General features: G+C 37.3%; 1 protein-coding gene across 2 annotated transcripts in view; it reads left to right on the top strand.

Moving 5' to 3' along the window:
- Nucleotides 1-4569: 4569 nt before the first annotated feature.
- CDK15 (cyclin-dependent kinase 15) overlaps nucleotides 4570-17980 on the top strand; it is a 31417-nt gene continuing 18006 nt past the window's right edge. Inside the window, exons 1-4 of one of the 2 annotated variants that reach the window (XM_008586285.1) lie at nucleotides 4570-4688; nucleotides 5650-5799; nucleotides 6008-6102; nucleotides 11780-11859. In XM_008586285.1, coding sequence (XP_008584507.1) covers nucleotides 5680-5799; nucleotides 6008-6102; nucleotides 11780-11859 — 295 coding nt within the window. In that variant the 5' untranslated portion in view covers nucleotides 4570-4688; nucleotides 5650-5679. Of the gene's footprint in view, nucleotides 4689-4804; nucleotides 4928-5649; nucleotides 5800-6007; nucleotides 6103-11779; nucleotides 11860-17980 lie in introns of those variants that run through there. The other variant, XM_008586284.1, reaches the window with a different exon arrangement.

The following is a 17980-nucleotide window of genomic DNA, read 5'->3' as shown; positions in this document are numbered from 1 at the left end:
TGTATAGAAAAGGAAAAAACTATTTGCTTTTTCTCCTTTATTTATCAATATTCAGAGTATTGAGTTTGTACACTAGAAACCTCCAAGTGACAATTTTTGTTTAGAATAACTATAAAGTTATAGATTTTACATTTCTCATGTGTTTCAATCCCTTGCAGCCATTATTCTTTTTGATACTCAGATTGCCCCATTTAGACCAATGGGAATCCCTTTCAGGTTGGCTCCCATGTCCTTCTGACATGACTCCCCTTGGCTTAAGATGAGCCTGGGACATCTTTCTTGATGACATCTTTGCTTTCTGTCAAGAAAGATATCCCAGGCTCTTATAAAGTTCACACCCAGACATGGAATCCATCATTTGCCCATGAATGTTTAGTTCTTCTTAGTGGAAAATGATATTTAGAGATGACAAATACCATTTAAATTAGGAATTAAGACTTCTCGTTGCTATCAAGTTATCATTGTTTTTTGGTCGTTTTGGGTGACAAAGCTTTTTTTAAGGGAAAACAATCATAAGTTTATATTTCCAAATCAAATTTAAGATCGCTTAATTTTTACTTGATTTCTTTGATTTGATATTTATGTCTATTTTCTCTTATGCTGAAAAGTTTTCTTTTTTTTTTTTTCCTTTTTGTCTTTTTTCGTGACCGGCAACGGATCGCAACCCTCAGTGTCACGCCCGTACCGGACCGGGACCGGCTACGGGATCGCAACCCTCAGTGTTGCACCCGCACCTCGCTCAGCCAGTGAGCGGCCGGTCTGTATGTGGGATCCGAACCCTCAGCGGGAGCACCGCCACGCTCCCAAGCGGCGCACTGTAGCAGTGCGCCACCAGGCCAGCCCGAAAAGTTTTATTTCTAATGACATTAGAATAATTACTTATTGATTTTAGCCTAGGATATGCCTATAATAGTGATGGGGTTCAGGATGTGCTACCCCAAAACATGGCACCTTGGCATTTGAGAAAACAGCAGAAGCAGAAAGGTCTCTCTCACCTTCCTCTTGCCCCTTCTCCCCTGAAGTAAGCCATAAAGCCTAGCCAACCTAGGTCATAAGACCTTAATTCTAGAAGTAACCTCCCTATACTCAGGGAAAAGGAACATCGTCATCCTCCAAGACACGGAGACACCAAGAAGAATCTGAACAAATAGGCCTTGCTAAATTCTCCCCAGATTATTACCATTAGATTATACCATCTTTTCCTTCAGTCATATTTTTTCAGGGCTATCCACTTCACTAAGCCTAGCACAAAAATATACAGATTTCCCTGTTTCTTTGGGTCTTCATTTCTGAAGGCTCCTGTGTCACATAAACTTATATTAAATAAATATGTATGCTTTTCTCTTGTTAATCTGTTATTATAGAAATCTCAGCCATGAACCTAGTGATGGGTGAGAAAAGTAAATCTTTTCTCCCCATAATAGATCCAAAATAATAATGGTAATACTATTAAGTACAATCTATTTTCCCTCATTTCTTTATCACAAAAGGTAACACATTATAAATATTGTTCTGCATTTGGCTTTTTTTCAGTTAACAATATATTTGGGTGATCACTCCATGTCATTACATAGAGAGATCACATTCCTTTTTACAGTTGTGTATTATTCCCTTGTGTGAATTTATATGAACTATTTTTAATGTTTCTGACACAAATTTCACATTATTTCTTGTATTATTATCCGTTGATTGCTGGAGATGATCTACTATTATTCCTAATAATTTGGCTGAACTTAATAAAGACAGAATGCAAAGATTAGAAAAAAGTGCAAACTCACAACTAAACATAGTGGTTTGAATTCATACCACTTGAGAAAAGAAAAAGGACCCCAAAAATGTTGTGGGTGGAGAAGCTAGACTGAAATGATTAGTAACCCATAATTTTACTGCTAATTAAAAAATGGCTACCATTTGTCTTAACACAGATTCCCTGGAAACAGAACCTGAAGCAAAAGCAGAGGGGCCTGCAGTATATGCAATTCCAGGGGAATGGAAGTGAGGGAAACAAGGAGTGTAAATAAGTGGAGCATGTTTCTGAGCTGGTCTCAGCTTCACAACAAACATCGCTGGTTTCATAATGGTGGAAGCATGCTCCGTGGGACTTCCTGCACTTCTGGATTGTGTCACCTGATCCTTGCAAGAAGTCACTGGAGAAACCAAAGCCTCTGTTAGTCCATTTAAACTGGTGGGCAGGCACAAGGGTCTCTTCTTGTCAGTGAGCTTCGGGTGTGAGGGCTCCTTCTGTGATGGCGGGAGGCAGCAGCAGTGGGCATGCTTCAAGATGGCAGGAATGGCTTCTCCCACTGTGAAGCTGAACAGGCTGCTGAAGTCGGTCCAACCAAGTTGATCTGAAGTGGTGTATAAATTGGGTCTGATGCACAGTTGAAAATGAAATCATCTAAGTCTTTTGTCCTTAGTCAGAAATCTTTGGTAACAGAAATTATTTTTTCAGACATAGAGTTAGAAAACATCTTAAGAAGTTATCTAATACTTTTCCTTGCTTTAAACAAGACCATAAATTATTTAACTTTTGAAAATTCTGAAGGATATTTTATAATATCCCCTTGGTAGCCCATTCTAATATCTAAACATAGCAATTTAAACCTTTAAAAAAATCAGGCTATTCTATCTTAGCATACCATGATATACATGCATAGTTGCTTAAGCTAATAAAAATACTGGCCATTTAGAAATTCTAAAACTTCTGATAATTAGAGAGTGGTAAAGAAAAATTACCCTAAACTTGGTCTGGGACATGTCTTTTATATGATGAAATTCATAATCTCCATTTAGGAAGAAATGAACATTTCTGATAAAATGTATTATAATCAGTATCATGAGAAATTCTAATGAAATTAAATATTCTGAGAAACTAACTTCTCATTCTCTCGGTTGGTTGTCAGTCAAAAGTTGGATAGTTTTTAAGCCAATTTTTTTTTTTATTACTGTAACTAGTTTCCCTCCCCTTTCTTTTTTTACTAAATGTTCTTAATTTGAGTGAATCTTTGAATTGGCTTGTTTTAGGTCTCTTCTCTTGTGGCAATTTTGAAATAAAACTTAAATATATGCTTATAATTAAATTATCTAAAAGTTTTTTTAACCCAATATGAGGTTCAGATATTAAATATTTGTAAATATTGTTGTGATAGTAGACATGACTCATTTTTTTCCCTTAATGATAATAATTCTGTGTGTGTGTGTGTGTGTGTACCCTACATTCTGTCTCATTCTATGATTCGTACATTATAGTGGCAATAATCTTAGGAGTCTGTCTTAGTGCATTTTATAATGCTATAAAAGAACACTACAGACTGGGTAATTTATAATTAACACAAATTTATTTGGCTCATTGTTCTGGAAGCTGAGAAGTCCAAGAGCATGGCACTGGCTTTTAGTGAGGGCTTTCATGCTGCATCATCTCATGGCAGAAGGTGGGAAGGGCAAGAGAGGGTGACAGCAAGAGCAAGAAGGGGCTAAATTCATTTTTATAACAAAACCACTCTCGTGATAACTAACCCACTCCCCCAATGAGGACTTAATCACCTCTTAAAGGTCCCGTCCCTCAGTACTGTTGCATTGGGAATTAAGTTTCCAATATATAAACTCTGAGGTCCATCAGAGAAAAAAGTTCTGTTCAAAGGCCACAGAACGCAAACCAGTATGAGCCAGATTCCTTGACATGTCATGCTATTAATATGCAGTAGTCCTCCCTTATCCTTGGGGGATACATTCCAAGACCCCCAGTAGATACCTGAAACTGTGGATAGTAACCAATCCTGTTTTTTTTAATTTGGTAACTGAGACAGCTGCTAAGTGACTAACAGGTAGTGTCCACAGCGTGGATATGCTGAACGAAGGGATGATTCATGTCCAGGGTGAGAAAGAGCAAGATTTCATCACACTAATCAGAGTGGTGTGCAATTGAAAACTTATGCATTGTTTATTTCTAGAATTTTCCATTTATTATTTTTGGACCATAATTGACCTTGGGTAACTGAAACTGTGGAAAGCGAAACCAAGGATAAGGGGAGACTGTAGTACTTCACATATATTAATTACATTTATGTAGAAGAAAGGAAGGAGAGAAGGAAGAAGATATTGCATGCAATCTCCCCTCTGCCTCCCACTGGCTAAATCATTATCTGTATAGTAAGAATGTAGGTGCTCACTTACATAGTTTTTAAATAAATGAATGAATGACTACCCTTCTAGGACTATTAGATACGCTATTGCTTGAAGGCAAAGAGAGTAGATATCTCCAGATTTCTTCCTGTTCTATAATTCTGTGGTTTCTTTGACTACTAAAAGCTGACTAGGTTGCAAATTTGTTTTAAAGTCTGAAAACCAAAATGTTTTCAGATGAAAGGCAGGGAGCAAACACTCCTCAATGTGTCCACTTTAGCACCAGGGAAGCCTAACAAATATCAATATCATTATCAATAACATCATGTAAACATCATTACATGGATAAACAATGTATATTCATAAAAACTGTGTATACCAACAGCACTAACTTGTAGCTGGAACAAAAACCTTAACTGAGCCAAAGTATACTCTATCCCATATTAGCCGCCTTGTTTTCAGTTATGCACATACGAACGCCAGCAACTGCCTTTCTGATGCAGAGTTTCTTGTACCGATAAGGAAAACTGCTGAAGTCATGAGGCTGCTCCAGGCAGAGCCCTCATGTGAGTCATATGAAAGCTTTATAATGCTGACCTCTGGCAAAAAGGAGTGAGCGAAGACAGGAGATGCAGAGGGGGAGAGGTTCAAGTGCGGGTTTCCTCCTTGAACCTAGAAGATTATGGGTCAAGAGCTGTGTGCAAAGACTCTACAGCCTGGATGCAGCTGCTACCGCTGTTCGGAAGGAGGCGAGGCACATGGCTGTCGGAGGAGTCAGCCTGTGACAACGGAGCCTCCGTTTGAGGTATTTGTATCCCAGAAGGAGCATCTTTCTATATTCACAAACCAAGGAGTGCGGACACTCCCTTTCTGTAGCGGGGTCTGATTCTTCTGCAGTGGGTCTAAACTGATAAAATAAAAATTCTATTAAAGTCACAGAGAACTTATGGCTGTAGTTATCAAATTTGGGGATTTTCTTGTAAACCAAAAGGGAAAAATATTTCTTGGCTTTAGGCTGCATGAAACTCACTAGAGTTGAGGTTGAGAAAGTAGCTCTTAGAATCTCTGAGGTACTAAGTTACAGAGCTGAACCTCAAAAGACAAGCTGCAGTATTGGTTGGTATGCTGTGGATTCAAAATTTTGATAATTAGCCCATTATTATTAGCAATGCCATACTAGGAGATTATTCCCCTGAAGCAGTAAATTAAGTGGACATGAAAAAAGCCTGAACTGAACAGAGAAAAATTGGAAAACATTCATCAAAGAGATTTAGGTTAATCTAAGTGTTAAAGACATATTTTTAGGTGAAGAAGGATTGTAATATTTCAGTAGTTGATACGGGTATGGTCTTTTTCTTTTTGGGGGGGTGGGGATCTGACTTTCAAGAAAGGTGCCTTTTGAGAGTATAGGGAGCTTAGAAAACATTGGAAGAGTGAAAATCAGGCAAATAAAGAAAAAATGGCTTTGCCAGCCACCGAATCTTGACCTTGCATAAATTTTGTTCTTGCTCTTTCTTTTTTCTCTAGCTAACAGACCTAAAAGAAGCATCATGTTCTATGACTTCATTTCACCCCAGGGGACTTCAGGCTGTCCATGCCCGGAAGTTCAAGAGTAAAAGGCCACGGAGTAACAGTGATTCTTTTCAGGAAGAGGATCTGAGACCAGATTTTCAGTGGGTGAGTGAGCAGCTGATGTTGATCAGGAAGAATTTAATGTGTGCTTGTCTAGGGAGGCTGGCCCTTACTTTCAAGACAATTACTGAGCAGGCCTTCCCAAATACACTCAGGCAATGCTGTCTGATTTCCCCAGGGGAAAAAAAGTCAAGGCTAAAAAAAGTGCTTTCTTTCTTCCCTACCTCCACCCCTCCCCATTCCCCTTAAGCAGAGGAAGAGCCTCCCTTTTGGAGCAGCCTCGTCTTACTTGAACTTGGAGAAGCTGGGTGAAGGCTCCTATGCTACAGTTTACAAGGGCATTAGCAGGTGAGTGACTCATAGCTGGGATAGACTTTAAAGATAAGGATCCCACCCCTTCATTTTACATTATGAAGCCAGGAGAGACATCACAGAAGTTCACAGCATTTGGAACCTGTGCAAAACACTATGGCCAATAGGGAGAGAGAGGTGATGATTTAAATAACCTTGAAAGAAAAACAATCCTGCCCTGCCCCATTTAAAATCAGCCACTAAAATGTTTCTCAGCCTTTCCTCTCTTTTACTCAAATCAAAGAAAGTAGGTTTTCCCTACTATTGACTACTGCTCTTCAGCCTGGTGGGAAGCACAGGTAGTGAGGTATCTCTGAAGGGCTTCTCACATCCCTCCCTAAATCACAGTGATGGAGGTTTGCAGTGGCAGCCTCTTGAGTTCATTGTTTCATTCTTCTACCTTGCCTTCATAGAAGAAACCAAAGCTGGTTTCTGCAAAGTATGGTATATGCGAAAAATGATAAATCCTGAGTTTTCTACTCTTGCAAAATATACAAAATGGCTGGAGAATAAAAATACTGCTTATCCAAAAGCCAAGTACCCATTTTAGTAAACGACAACTTTATTAAATATATATGAAATATCCATGAATTGCACTGCCTTTTAGTTAAGTTGGGAAAGGTAGTAGATCTTATTTCTTTAATTTATGCTATTCCAAGGGAGAAAACTAATGGCTTGATAGTGGTTAAATGTTAATTTTTTAAATGTAATATTAATACTACAAGACTCAATAGTTATTTATCTTAGTATTTGTTATTTTTATTTGTTAAAACAGTGTTGTAGGGGAAATACAATTTTAAATACAGTATATTGTACAGAAGCAGGATTTAGTTTATTTCCATAGACAATCATAGGAACTGAGAATATAAAAGATTTCCTTCAAGGAACTCAGCCTAGTAATAGGATGAAAAGTGCATTAGAATTACTTGTCTAAGTGCACAGAGATATAAGTAGAAGTATATTCCTTGCAGCAAGATATAACAGGAAAAAAAAGAAAAGCTGGTCACAAATATCCATTAATGGAGGATTGGGCAAATAATCACCATACCAGGAAATAGTACACAGCCATCTAAAGTATGAAGTAGATATACTATTATGAAAAGACGTCCAGTATTTTAAGAAAAAAAAAGCAAGTCACAGAACAATATTTACCTATGATCCTATTTAGAAAAAAGCACTCAGATGTACTGTACACCTATAAATTTGTATGTATGTAAAGAGCCTGGGGAAACACACAAGAGATTAGTTTCTTCTAATGGTTGAAACTGGGGTGGGGAAGGGAGAATCACTTAAACTTTTCACTTTATTACCTTCCACAAAGTCATTACATTCATAGTGTAAAAACAAGTTTTAAAATACCATAAAGATAGATGCCAAAAAGGCATTTGATAAATTCAACATCGATTGCTAGTTTTTAAAACTCTAAGAAAAATAGGAATGGAATGATAATTCCTCATTATAATGTATAATATTTTGAATCAACAGCACACAAACTTTTTTGTTAAATACTAAAGACATACAGTTAAGTTAGAAATAGGACAAGAATGTCCATTATCATTATCATTATTGTGAAAAATTATAGAAGTTCTAGCCAATGCAATGAGAAAAACAAAAACCTGAATATCATTTTTGTGGATTGTAGGATTGTCTACCTAAAAGCCCAAGAGAATCATCTAATAAACTATTAGAAGTAGTAAGATAGAAAAATAAGGTGATCAGTTACAAAATCAATACATACTTATCACAAGTTGTATTATGTATTAGCAATAATTATTTAGAAAATATAGTAGGGGAAATTACTCTCACAATAGCAACAAAAATATAACCGTTAGCATTAAAGAAGAGTAAGGATTTATATAAAGTTTTACTAAGGGGCGAGAATACATCAGAAAACAAAAGAGACAAATATTCCTGCTCTTATAGAGTATACATCCTAGTGGGAGTGAGATAGGCAATAAACAAATTAGTAAATACTGAGTTTGTTAAAGGGCAAAAAGTGCTATAGAAAAGAATAAAACAGGGATGAGGGATACGGAGAGCTGGGGGGGGGGGTGGATTACAATTTTAAATAGGGCGATGAGGGGAGGCCTCACTGAGAAGATCACACTTGAAGAGAGAATCTGATGGAGGTAAGGAGTGAGCTGTGTGCACGTGCGGCAGAAGGCAGCTCCAGACAAAGGAAACAGCATGAACAGCATGAATCCCTGAGGCAGGAGCCGCCTGGCATTGGAAGGGGAAAGTGGAAGGAGATGAGTGCAGGGAACAGCTGTGTGTGTGCGCGCATGGGAGGAACTGTGTAGGGTCCTGTAAATGACCATCCCAAGGAATCTGTAAGTATAGGATATTTGAATTAGCAAAAATGTCAGTGATTCTCTAATTTAGAGTTTTGATGTATTATAAATATATTTGAAAGCTACAATAATTAAAACCATGTAGTACAAATATAAGAAAAGACATATCAAAGAAATGAGATTTTAGGAAGTCCAGAACAGTCACAAATCCAAGTGTTAATAAGATCTAATGAATAATCATGGTGGCATTTCAAATTGGCAGGGAAAAGGAGATGGTCCAATAAATGGAGTGGGACAATTGTTAGCCATTTGGAGAAAGTGAACATACAATATGAATTCCCAATGGATTAAATAGATTAATGAAAAAGAAAACATATAAGAACTAGAAGAAAAGATAAGGAGATTATTTTTGGGGGGAGAGGGGCAGCTGGCTGGTGAAGGGATCTGAACCCTTGACTTTGGTGTTATAACTCCACCATCTACTGAGCTAACCAGCCAGCCAAGATAAGTGAATTCTGTTTAACCTTTTGGCTGGAAAGATCTGTCTATGCATAACACTCAAGTCAGAACCTGTTAGGGAAGGCAGGAATTCTCCATGGTGCCCCATCTATCCAAATATGTTCCAGGGAGCCCCAGTTCTGAGACACCTTAACAGATGTTTCATTGAAATAGTTACCGTGATCAAATTGATATGGAGAACCCTAGAACAAAATCAAATGTGATTCCTTATTATGATGTTCTTAGCATTTCTTAAATGTCAGTGTTCACTAGACTGTCTAAAGGAGATTAAGAAGATTAAGAAAGTATAAAGCATTTTCTAAACATATTTGACTAAAACCTTTTTTTGTGTATGGAGGATGGGGTAGAATTTCACGGAGTCATGCTCTGAGTAAAATACTTTGGAAAATACTGAACATCATATAGAATTTTAAATTCAAAATTTCAAAGACATGATAAGGCAAACAAAAGTAATTATAAAAATATTTTTATATATTATTTATATTATTTTTAAATATTATGCAAAATATTTCAATAAAAATGTGGGCAAATAGGCAAATCACAAGAAAAATCATGAAAAAGACCAATAAATTTATGAAATTCAGTTCTACAAGTAAAGAAATAGAAATTAAAATTTTACCTATCTAATTTTACCTATAAATTTTTTACCTATCAAATAGGCCAAAAAATAAAGATAAAAGCAAAAACAAAGCCACATTGATAGGGGTATGTCAAAGAGACATGGGAGTCAACTGAAAGAGCTTCTAAGGAACAAACACAAAAAGTTGAGAAACAAAATAAAGGGGTATTGAATTATAACCCAGAGAATAAAATAAATACCTGTGAGTCCACACTGATATGAATAAATGGCTCAAGAAATTAATAAACAGGAGAGAAGCAAATCTGCCATGCAGAAGAATTCAAAATAATTTATGCAGATAATCTACCCTCAAGGAAGTGTACCACAGCTTCCTACTTCTTAAGTGTGGGCTATTCATAGTGACATTTGTCCAAAAGTACAGTATGGAAAGGAAAGGGGAAAGTAACTTTACAGTGGAGAAACCTGACAAATGCTACCTCAGACAGGGGATTAAGGACAACATCAAAAGTTGTATTTAAGATGGCATATACTTGGGCCGGCCCGGTGGCGCACTGCTACAGTGCGCCGCTTGGGAGCGCGGCGGCCCTCCCGCCGAGGGTTCGGATCCCACATACAGACCGGTTCCCGCTCGCTGGCTGAGCGAGGTGCGGACGCAACACCGAGGGTTGCGATCCCGTTGCCGGTCCTGGTCCGGTACGGGCGCGACACTGAGGGTTGCAATCCGTTGCCGGACACGAAAAAAGACAAAAAGGAAAAAAAAAAAGATGGCATATACTTTTAATATGATGTGATGAAGATAGCACTTTACCTCCTCAAATCCATAACCCCAGGCTAACCATAAGAAAAATATCAGAAAAATTCCAAGAGAGGAGCATCTTACAAAATACTTGACCGGTACTCCTCAAAACTGTCAGGGTCACCAAAAACAAGGAAAGTCTAGGAACCTGTCACAGCTAAGGGGAGCATAAGGAGACATGACAACCAAATGTAATCCTGGATGAGATCCTGGACAATAGAAAGGACATCAGGTAATTAATAATAACATATCAATATTGGTTCTTTAATTATAACAAATGTGCCTTACAATGTAAGATGTTAACAACAGAAGAAACTGGATGTGAGGTATATGGGAACTTTCTGTATTATCGTCTCAATTTTTCTGTAAATCTAAAACTGTTCTAAAAAATGAAGTCTAAAAAAACAAAAACAAAAACAAAACCCTGCTGCACTGTTGGTGAAGTGGTAGAATGGCCACCCTCACGACCATTAGTGGTACAATCACTCTGTGGGACAATTTGGGAACATGAGTTCAAATCAATAAAAATGTGTGCACTGCATATTGTTTGATTTAGCTATTCTACCTTTATCCTAAGGAAATAATTGGGGCTGTGTGAAAAGATTTAGCTACAACTATAATCATCACAGTATTTTTATAACAGCCAAAAGCTAGAAACAATTTAAAAGAACTTGGAATTGGCTGAACACATTGTAGTATATTTAAATGATGAAATACTATGTCATTATTAAATATCACATTGTACAAGAATGAATGATAAGAGAAAATGTTAGATAGAGGAAAAACAGGTTACTAACAATATGATATGAATTACTGTATTTAAAGGCAGTATATTGACACCTGCATTAAAATCTTCCGTTCTTCGCACTTAGCTTATATCATGAACAAAAGGATGAATAGAGAGTCGGAGGAGATGTGAAGAGAAAGAGGATGGTGTGGCCTGGGCTGATCAGATAGCACTTAAGAGGCCATTGTAAAATTTTACTTTTACTCTGAGTTAACTGTGGAGATATATAGTAAGTTTTGAACAGAGAAGTAACTTATCTTGACTTTCATTTAAAAAGGATGCTCTCGGCTACTCTGTTGAGAGCAGACAGTAGGAGCACAAGTGTACAAGCAGGGAGACTGTTCAGAGACCACTACAATAAATCAGGTGAAAAAATGAGAGTGGCCCAAATAAGTGCACGGAGGGAAATAAAAGGAAGAATACTCATCAAACTATTATCGGGATGAATCGGTAGGGTGTTTTCTTTGTGCTTTTCTGTGTTCTCCAAATTTTCTGTGGTGAACATGTTTCACTTTAATAAAGAAAAAATGTTTTGGATATATATATTTTATATATATTAAACTTTTTTGAGAGAATTATAGATTTATATGCTGGAATATATGTTGAAGGAAAACTACTTTTGTTGAGCCATCCTTAGTATAAATTGCTGTTTTGAACCATCTCAATAAGTGTGTGCCCTTCTCGTCTCCCCACTCTTTTAGGATAAATGGACAATTAGTGGCTTTAAAAGTCATCAGCATGAATGCAGAGGAAGGAGTCCCATTTACAGCTATCCGGGAAGGTAAGAACAGTAAAAATTAACCCAAGAGATCTGTTTTGAGTCCTTGATTTGGTAAAAAATGTGTTGTGTTTGTTCATTCAGCTCTAGTTTTTGATATTTCTAGAAGTAATATTATAATTGCAGTTTTATTCCTCATAGTAGTTTTTCAAGAGTATTACACTATTATTTTATTATTTATTCTTGATGAAATTAAGATTCAAAACTGTTATATCACTTGACCAAAAATATGAACTCACTAAGCATCTACTAATACTTTCCATGTGTTTGGTTTCATGCAGAGTGCTAAGGCTATACCCAGAAAATTCCTGTAAAAGAGAAAAAAAAATTAATCATGCAAGTTCTTAGTGGCAATTTGCCTGAACATAATATATTGTTTAGATAGCACTTAAAAGCACTTCTGGAAAGCATGTATTTTCAGTGTTGTGCCTGTATTTACTTTGTACCCTGAGCAGTATAGCTAGTGGTGAGGAACCTGATATCAGATGGGCTTGGGTTTGCATTGGAGGTCTAACAACTACTAGTGATATAATGTTGGGTAGATTTCCTATCTAAGACTCCATTTATTGCAGAGGGAGGATAATAATAGTACTTATTTCATGAAGTTGTCATGAGGATTAAATGAGGAATATACACACAAAACACTTATCAGAGTCCATTTTCAGAGTTCAACAAATGTTGGCTATTATTATTCTATTCCCTTGCTTCTGTCTTGTCCATCATCAAGATAACTAATAATTTATAATATAAAAATCAAGAAGCCAACATAGTGAAAATAAATCATGAAAAATGCAATTTAGCAACCTTTTTTACATGAGTCATTTGAAATAAAATGATGGTAGGATTGCTATCCATTTTAGCAACAAACAAACAAAACAGAAAAATGGCAGTTCCCTGGCCTCACTTTCTTCTTCTTCTAATCACTGATCTTCCATTCTTTACTGAGCACATACTATACGCAAGCATATTGATGGGTGTTTTGAAGGATAAGAACAGAAAGCCCCATACTCTGTTCTCTGTTATTTTCAGTTTTAACAGAGCAGATGGTTCAAGTTACAAGTGTATAAAAGACATTGTAAACTAAGATGAGAACGAGTTAGTCTCAGTGTGGCTAATGGAGTTAGATTTTGAACTGAGCTCGGAAGGATGAGTTATGCAAACAGGCATGGAAGAAGCAATTCAGAAAATGAGTCTATAACTGAATTTGATGCCATTTTGAAAAGTCTTTTAGTGCCCCTGGGAAAGACATAATTTTAAATTGAAGTAGAAGGGCCAAATGGCCATCAGTTTAACTGAGGCCTTGTCCTGGTATGATCAGGTGCATTCTGGGAGAAAGCATGGTTTTAAGTGTTTAATATAATGGAAGCTGCATTTACTAATGTATTTACTAGAGGTCCCCATGAAAGGATGATCACATTTGGAAAGAGATCTATAGATAGGCTGAAAAATATTTTTGAACATAACAGAAATCCCCAGGTCACCCATAGAAGGGGAGGGTCTCTAGGCCCAGGTTCACCTCGTTTTCCTGGTGTTGTCTTTGTGAGCTTGAGTTTGCCTATTGCTTAAGGCTGGCTTTGCTCAGATTTTGCCCACAGCCAAGTTTTTCAGGTTGACGTTTGACTGTAACAGTGAAAGCTTTTGCCAGTTTTGCTAACAGATGGTTCTCAGCATGGTTCAGGAAAGTTGGATCTGTGTTGTTATGTATGCTAAATGTTTCTTTCATTGCATATTTGCTGAGGAATTGCCTCTTCATCACAGTTGTTTTCAGTTACATTTCATATTCAACTGTGGACTTCCTTGGTTTGTTTTGTGGACTTACCTTACTGAATGCTTTGCTTGTATAATATTAAAAAACACAAAAGGATTTTTGACACATTGGAGGTTGTTATGCATCCAGTTTCCAACAATGAATGTTTCTTTTTGCACTGGTGTAAAAGCTTGGCGCCCTTGTTAAAGGAGTCCTCTCCTCTCAAGAAGATTTGAAGCCTAATTTGAAAACTTTGGCACTGTCCCATTTTTCCTGTAAGAACTTTAAGGATGTGAGACCAGGGAGACAGGAGGTTAAATGAGAAGGGATGGAAGGCAAAATAAGAACAGCTGGAGTTCATTAGTTAAAATCCAGGGTCACTAGCTAAAAAGGCAACCAAAAGCCATGTGCAGAAAAACCGAACAAGTAATGCAGCCTTCTTTAAAAAGCCTTGAAGCAGGAGTCACCTTTTCTGAACAGTTTGGCTGCTCTGATGGTATAACAGCCAAAGATTTATTGAGTTGGATTTCACTGTATGTACGGTCTCTCTCTATGTAGGTAGAATACATGTGGCAGTTTATTAATCTGGTCATTTGGAATACTATTTGTTTTCACTTCGTGTTAACATATAATATTATGAAATTAGCAGAAGTGTGAATAGCACTAAGGAAAACATATCTTAATACATGTCTCAGGGACTTTTCATACCTATTTCAATCATCTTAACAATCTTTAGAGGTAAATATTATTATTCAAATATATAGCGGTGATTCAAACCAAATTGCTCTTATTCAAAAATCCATTCACTGTCTGTGCATTTGTTCTACAAATATTTTTTGAGTACCTACCATGGCCAGGCACTGTGCTGACTGCTAGATACAGAGCAGTGCACTAAAGAGACTTGTTCCTACTGCCCTCACTCCATTGCTAATTAAAAAGACCAGAGGCCTTCATTGCAACTTAGAAAATTTTCCATAATCGGCTCTAGAATTATATTTTGAATTTTTATTATTACAACTAGGAGAAATACGTTGATTTAAATTGGCTAATATTTTATGTTTTTCTATAAGAACATTTTTCAGTTTTATTAAACTACACATCAATGTCTTAGTAATATGCATTGTTTAAATATCTTTCTATAAATAGTCAATTTTTGGTTTAAACCTAGGACTTCTGGCCTGTTAGCAGCATTTTTTTAGGAAGCAGTCATATAACTAACTTTTTTGAGGACCAGGCATATGATATAATCTTCCCCCCTCCTACATAATCTTTTTTTTTTAAACCCTTACACCAACTCTAGGAAGTAAAATATGTTATTTTTATTGTAGAGATGAAGGAATCTGAGCCTCAGAGAGGTTAGGAGACTGGGCTGAGGTCACAGAGCTAGTAATCAGAGTTGTTAGGTATTAGAATCCATATCTATTCTACCTTAAATCCTTTCTACCTTATTATGATAAATTGGAAATGCTTAACTCCAGCATATCTTCTTTAGCAACTGATGGAGTTTGGACGTGTTGTCCCCTCCAAAACTCATGTGGAAATTTGATGTCCAATGTGGCAGTGTTGGAAACTGATTGAGTCATGGGGGGCGGATCCCTCATGAATGGATTAATGCTCTCCCTGGGTTAGGAGGGGTAGTGAGTGAGTTCTCGCTCTATTAGTTCCTGTGAGAGCTCGTTGCTTAAAAAGACCCTGGCACCTTCTCTCTCTCTCTTGCTTCCTCTCTCTCTTGCTTCCTCTCGCCATGTGATCTGCTTGTCCCTGCCGGCTGCCCTGCCGGCTGCCTGCCACTTTCCGCCATGAGTAAAAGTAGCCTGAGGCCCATGCCAGGTGTAGCTGTCCCAAAATCGTAAGCCAAATAAACCTCTCTTCTTTATAAATTACCCAGTTTCAAGTATTCTGTTATAGCAACACAAATGGACTAAAACAGCAACAGTAAAAATAAAAATTGAAGTCTGTTTGTATGCTACATTTTGTATAAACATTAAGCAAAATGTAGAAGAAACATTTGTAGAAAATAGTATATAACGTTATATATTCATCAATTCTGATTCTGTCATTGATTCTATAGCACTGGTAATTGCAGCATTTAAATTAGAAACAGTTTCAGCTGAGAGTCTTTTAAGGTCATTTTCTAGAAAACATTGCAAAGTAATTATCTCCAATCCATATATGAGAAAATCGAGCCAAAAATAGGCTAAGGAACCTCCCCGAGGTCATACAATGTGGCAGAGGAGGAGTCTGCTTAGAACCTCTGAGTCATTGACTTCCACAAATAGATTAGGACAGGCCTGGTTGACAAGAAGTCTGCTATTGAACGCAGTCAGATCACATTGTAAACACAGCATACTCACACTTGCATAGCTACATCTTTATAAAACAAAATATGCCAGGATGATGGTATGTGGTCAGGATTACAATTCCAAAGAAATCAGATGATAACTACTTATGTGACATTTGTCTTAATATTTATCTAAATTTTTCTAGATTATTTCTTTCCTTGGGACGTATAACTTGACTCATTAACTTGACTTGTGACTCCCAGGTCAAAGAAAATGTAATGTCAGGGACTACAGCTCTTTTTTATTCAATATCCAGTGGGAATTGGGAGTGGGCTCCACTACCGACTCTGACATACACTCATTACAAGTGGCCTGGTCTTCCTTAATTACCACATGCCAGGCCTGTACTAGTGCTGGAGATGTGAAGACAAGGATAGGTTCAACCCATGCCCTCAAGGAGCTTACAGCTTAGAGAGTGATTTGACAACGAGACACTCGCCACATCCCTGAGACTTTGAGAGTCAGCCTTGCTCTTCCTTGTCATCATCATATTTTATATTTTCTTCTAAATAAAGCAGAACAGTGTAGAGCAACATCAAAACATTATGACCCATTGCACTTGCAAAGCATCATTTTCCTAAAACTTTAATAAATCACAAACCCCAATGAAGTTAACAAAACCCAGAAATTAAATATTCTTATAGTATTGTGAGATAAAAATATTTTTTTCTAAGTTATTAAATAGCTTACATATATGAAAATTGAATTAAATTCCATTTAATTTTCTGTCAGTTGGCCATACTAAGTACTCTTTGGACATTTAAAATAAAGGAGGAAATACTTTACATTTTTTAAACAAGTTGTACAAAGATCAGTCATGGGTCATTTTCCCTGATCTTTGAAATTATGTTGTTTTCTTCAAGTTATCTCTTTGACACCTTGGGTGTTCTCATGATCATACCAAGTTAATGTATGTAAAATTCTTACAATACCTGGCATGTCTTAAATACGCAATGAGTGTTAGCTATTATCATTGTCATCATTATAAAATTATTTTAGAAGCAGTCAAAGAAATTTCATTGTGACTTATCTGCAGCTTTAAAGACCCCCCAATTTATTTTTCTTGTCTTTTCTTTCAAGAAAAACAGAAATAAGTATACTGATGGAGTTTGGATGTGTTGTCCCCTCCAAAACTCATGTGGAAATTTGATGTCCAATGTGGCAGTGTTGGAAACTGATTGAGTCATGGGGGTGGATCCCTCATGAATGGATTGATGCTCTCCCTGGGGGAAGGAATTAATGAGTGAGTTCTTGCTCTATTAGTTCCCGTGAGAGCTCATTGCTTAAAAAGACCCTGGCACCTTCTCTCTCTCTCTTGCTTGCTCTCTCTTGCTTTCTGTCGCCATGTCATCTGCTTGTGCCTGCCAGCTGCCTGCCACTTTTCCACCATGAGTAGAAGCAGCCTGAGGCCCATGCCAGATGCAACCATCCCTGAATCGTAAGCCAAATAAACCTCTCTTCTTTATAAATTACAGTCTCAGGTATTCTGTTATAGCAACACAAAACGGACTAAACATATACTTAGTATATGTGAATTATAAAAGCAGTAATTCCACCAGAAACAGAATGCCGATTTTTGTATCTTTCACCTTCTCAGTTGACTTTTGTGTCCCTCAGCTGTTTAGTCTGCAGAACAGATATCACATCCTGCTGTGAGGTTTATGAGATGTCCTTGAAATTAGAAGAAAGAAAGATCTTTTCTTTCTGGTTTAAGATCCACATAACTGAGGTCATAGGCATTTAGATCCATCTGGTGAATGGACCAACTGATATACCAACAATACCATGAGATAAATGTTTTAAACATCATCACCTCTTTCATGTAAATTTCCTAATTATTACTCAGCAAAATTCACAGTTCCCATATAACTATTTCAGTAGTGCATACTGGGGGCATTAGAAAATCATCTCTACTGGGCCGGCCCGGTGGCGCACTGGAGAGTGCGCCGCTTGGGAGAGCGGCGGCACTCCCACCGAGGGTTTGGATCCCATGTGGAGACCGGTTCCCACTCACTGGCTGAGCGCGGTGCGGGCG

Source organism: Galeopterus variegatus, unplaced genomic scaffold, assembly GCF_000696425.1.
Source record: "Galeopterus variegatus unplaced genomic scaffold, G_variegatus-3.0.2 Scaffold3924, whole genome shotgun sequence".
In the NCBI taxonomy this organism is placed as follows: Eukaryota; Metazoa; Chordata; class Mammalia; order Dermoptera; family Cynocephalidae; genus Galeopterus; species Galeopterus variegatus.
The sequence above is the reverse complement of the archived record's forward strand: the minus strand, read 5'-3'. Positions and strand labels throughout refer to the sequence as shown.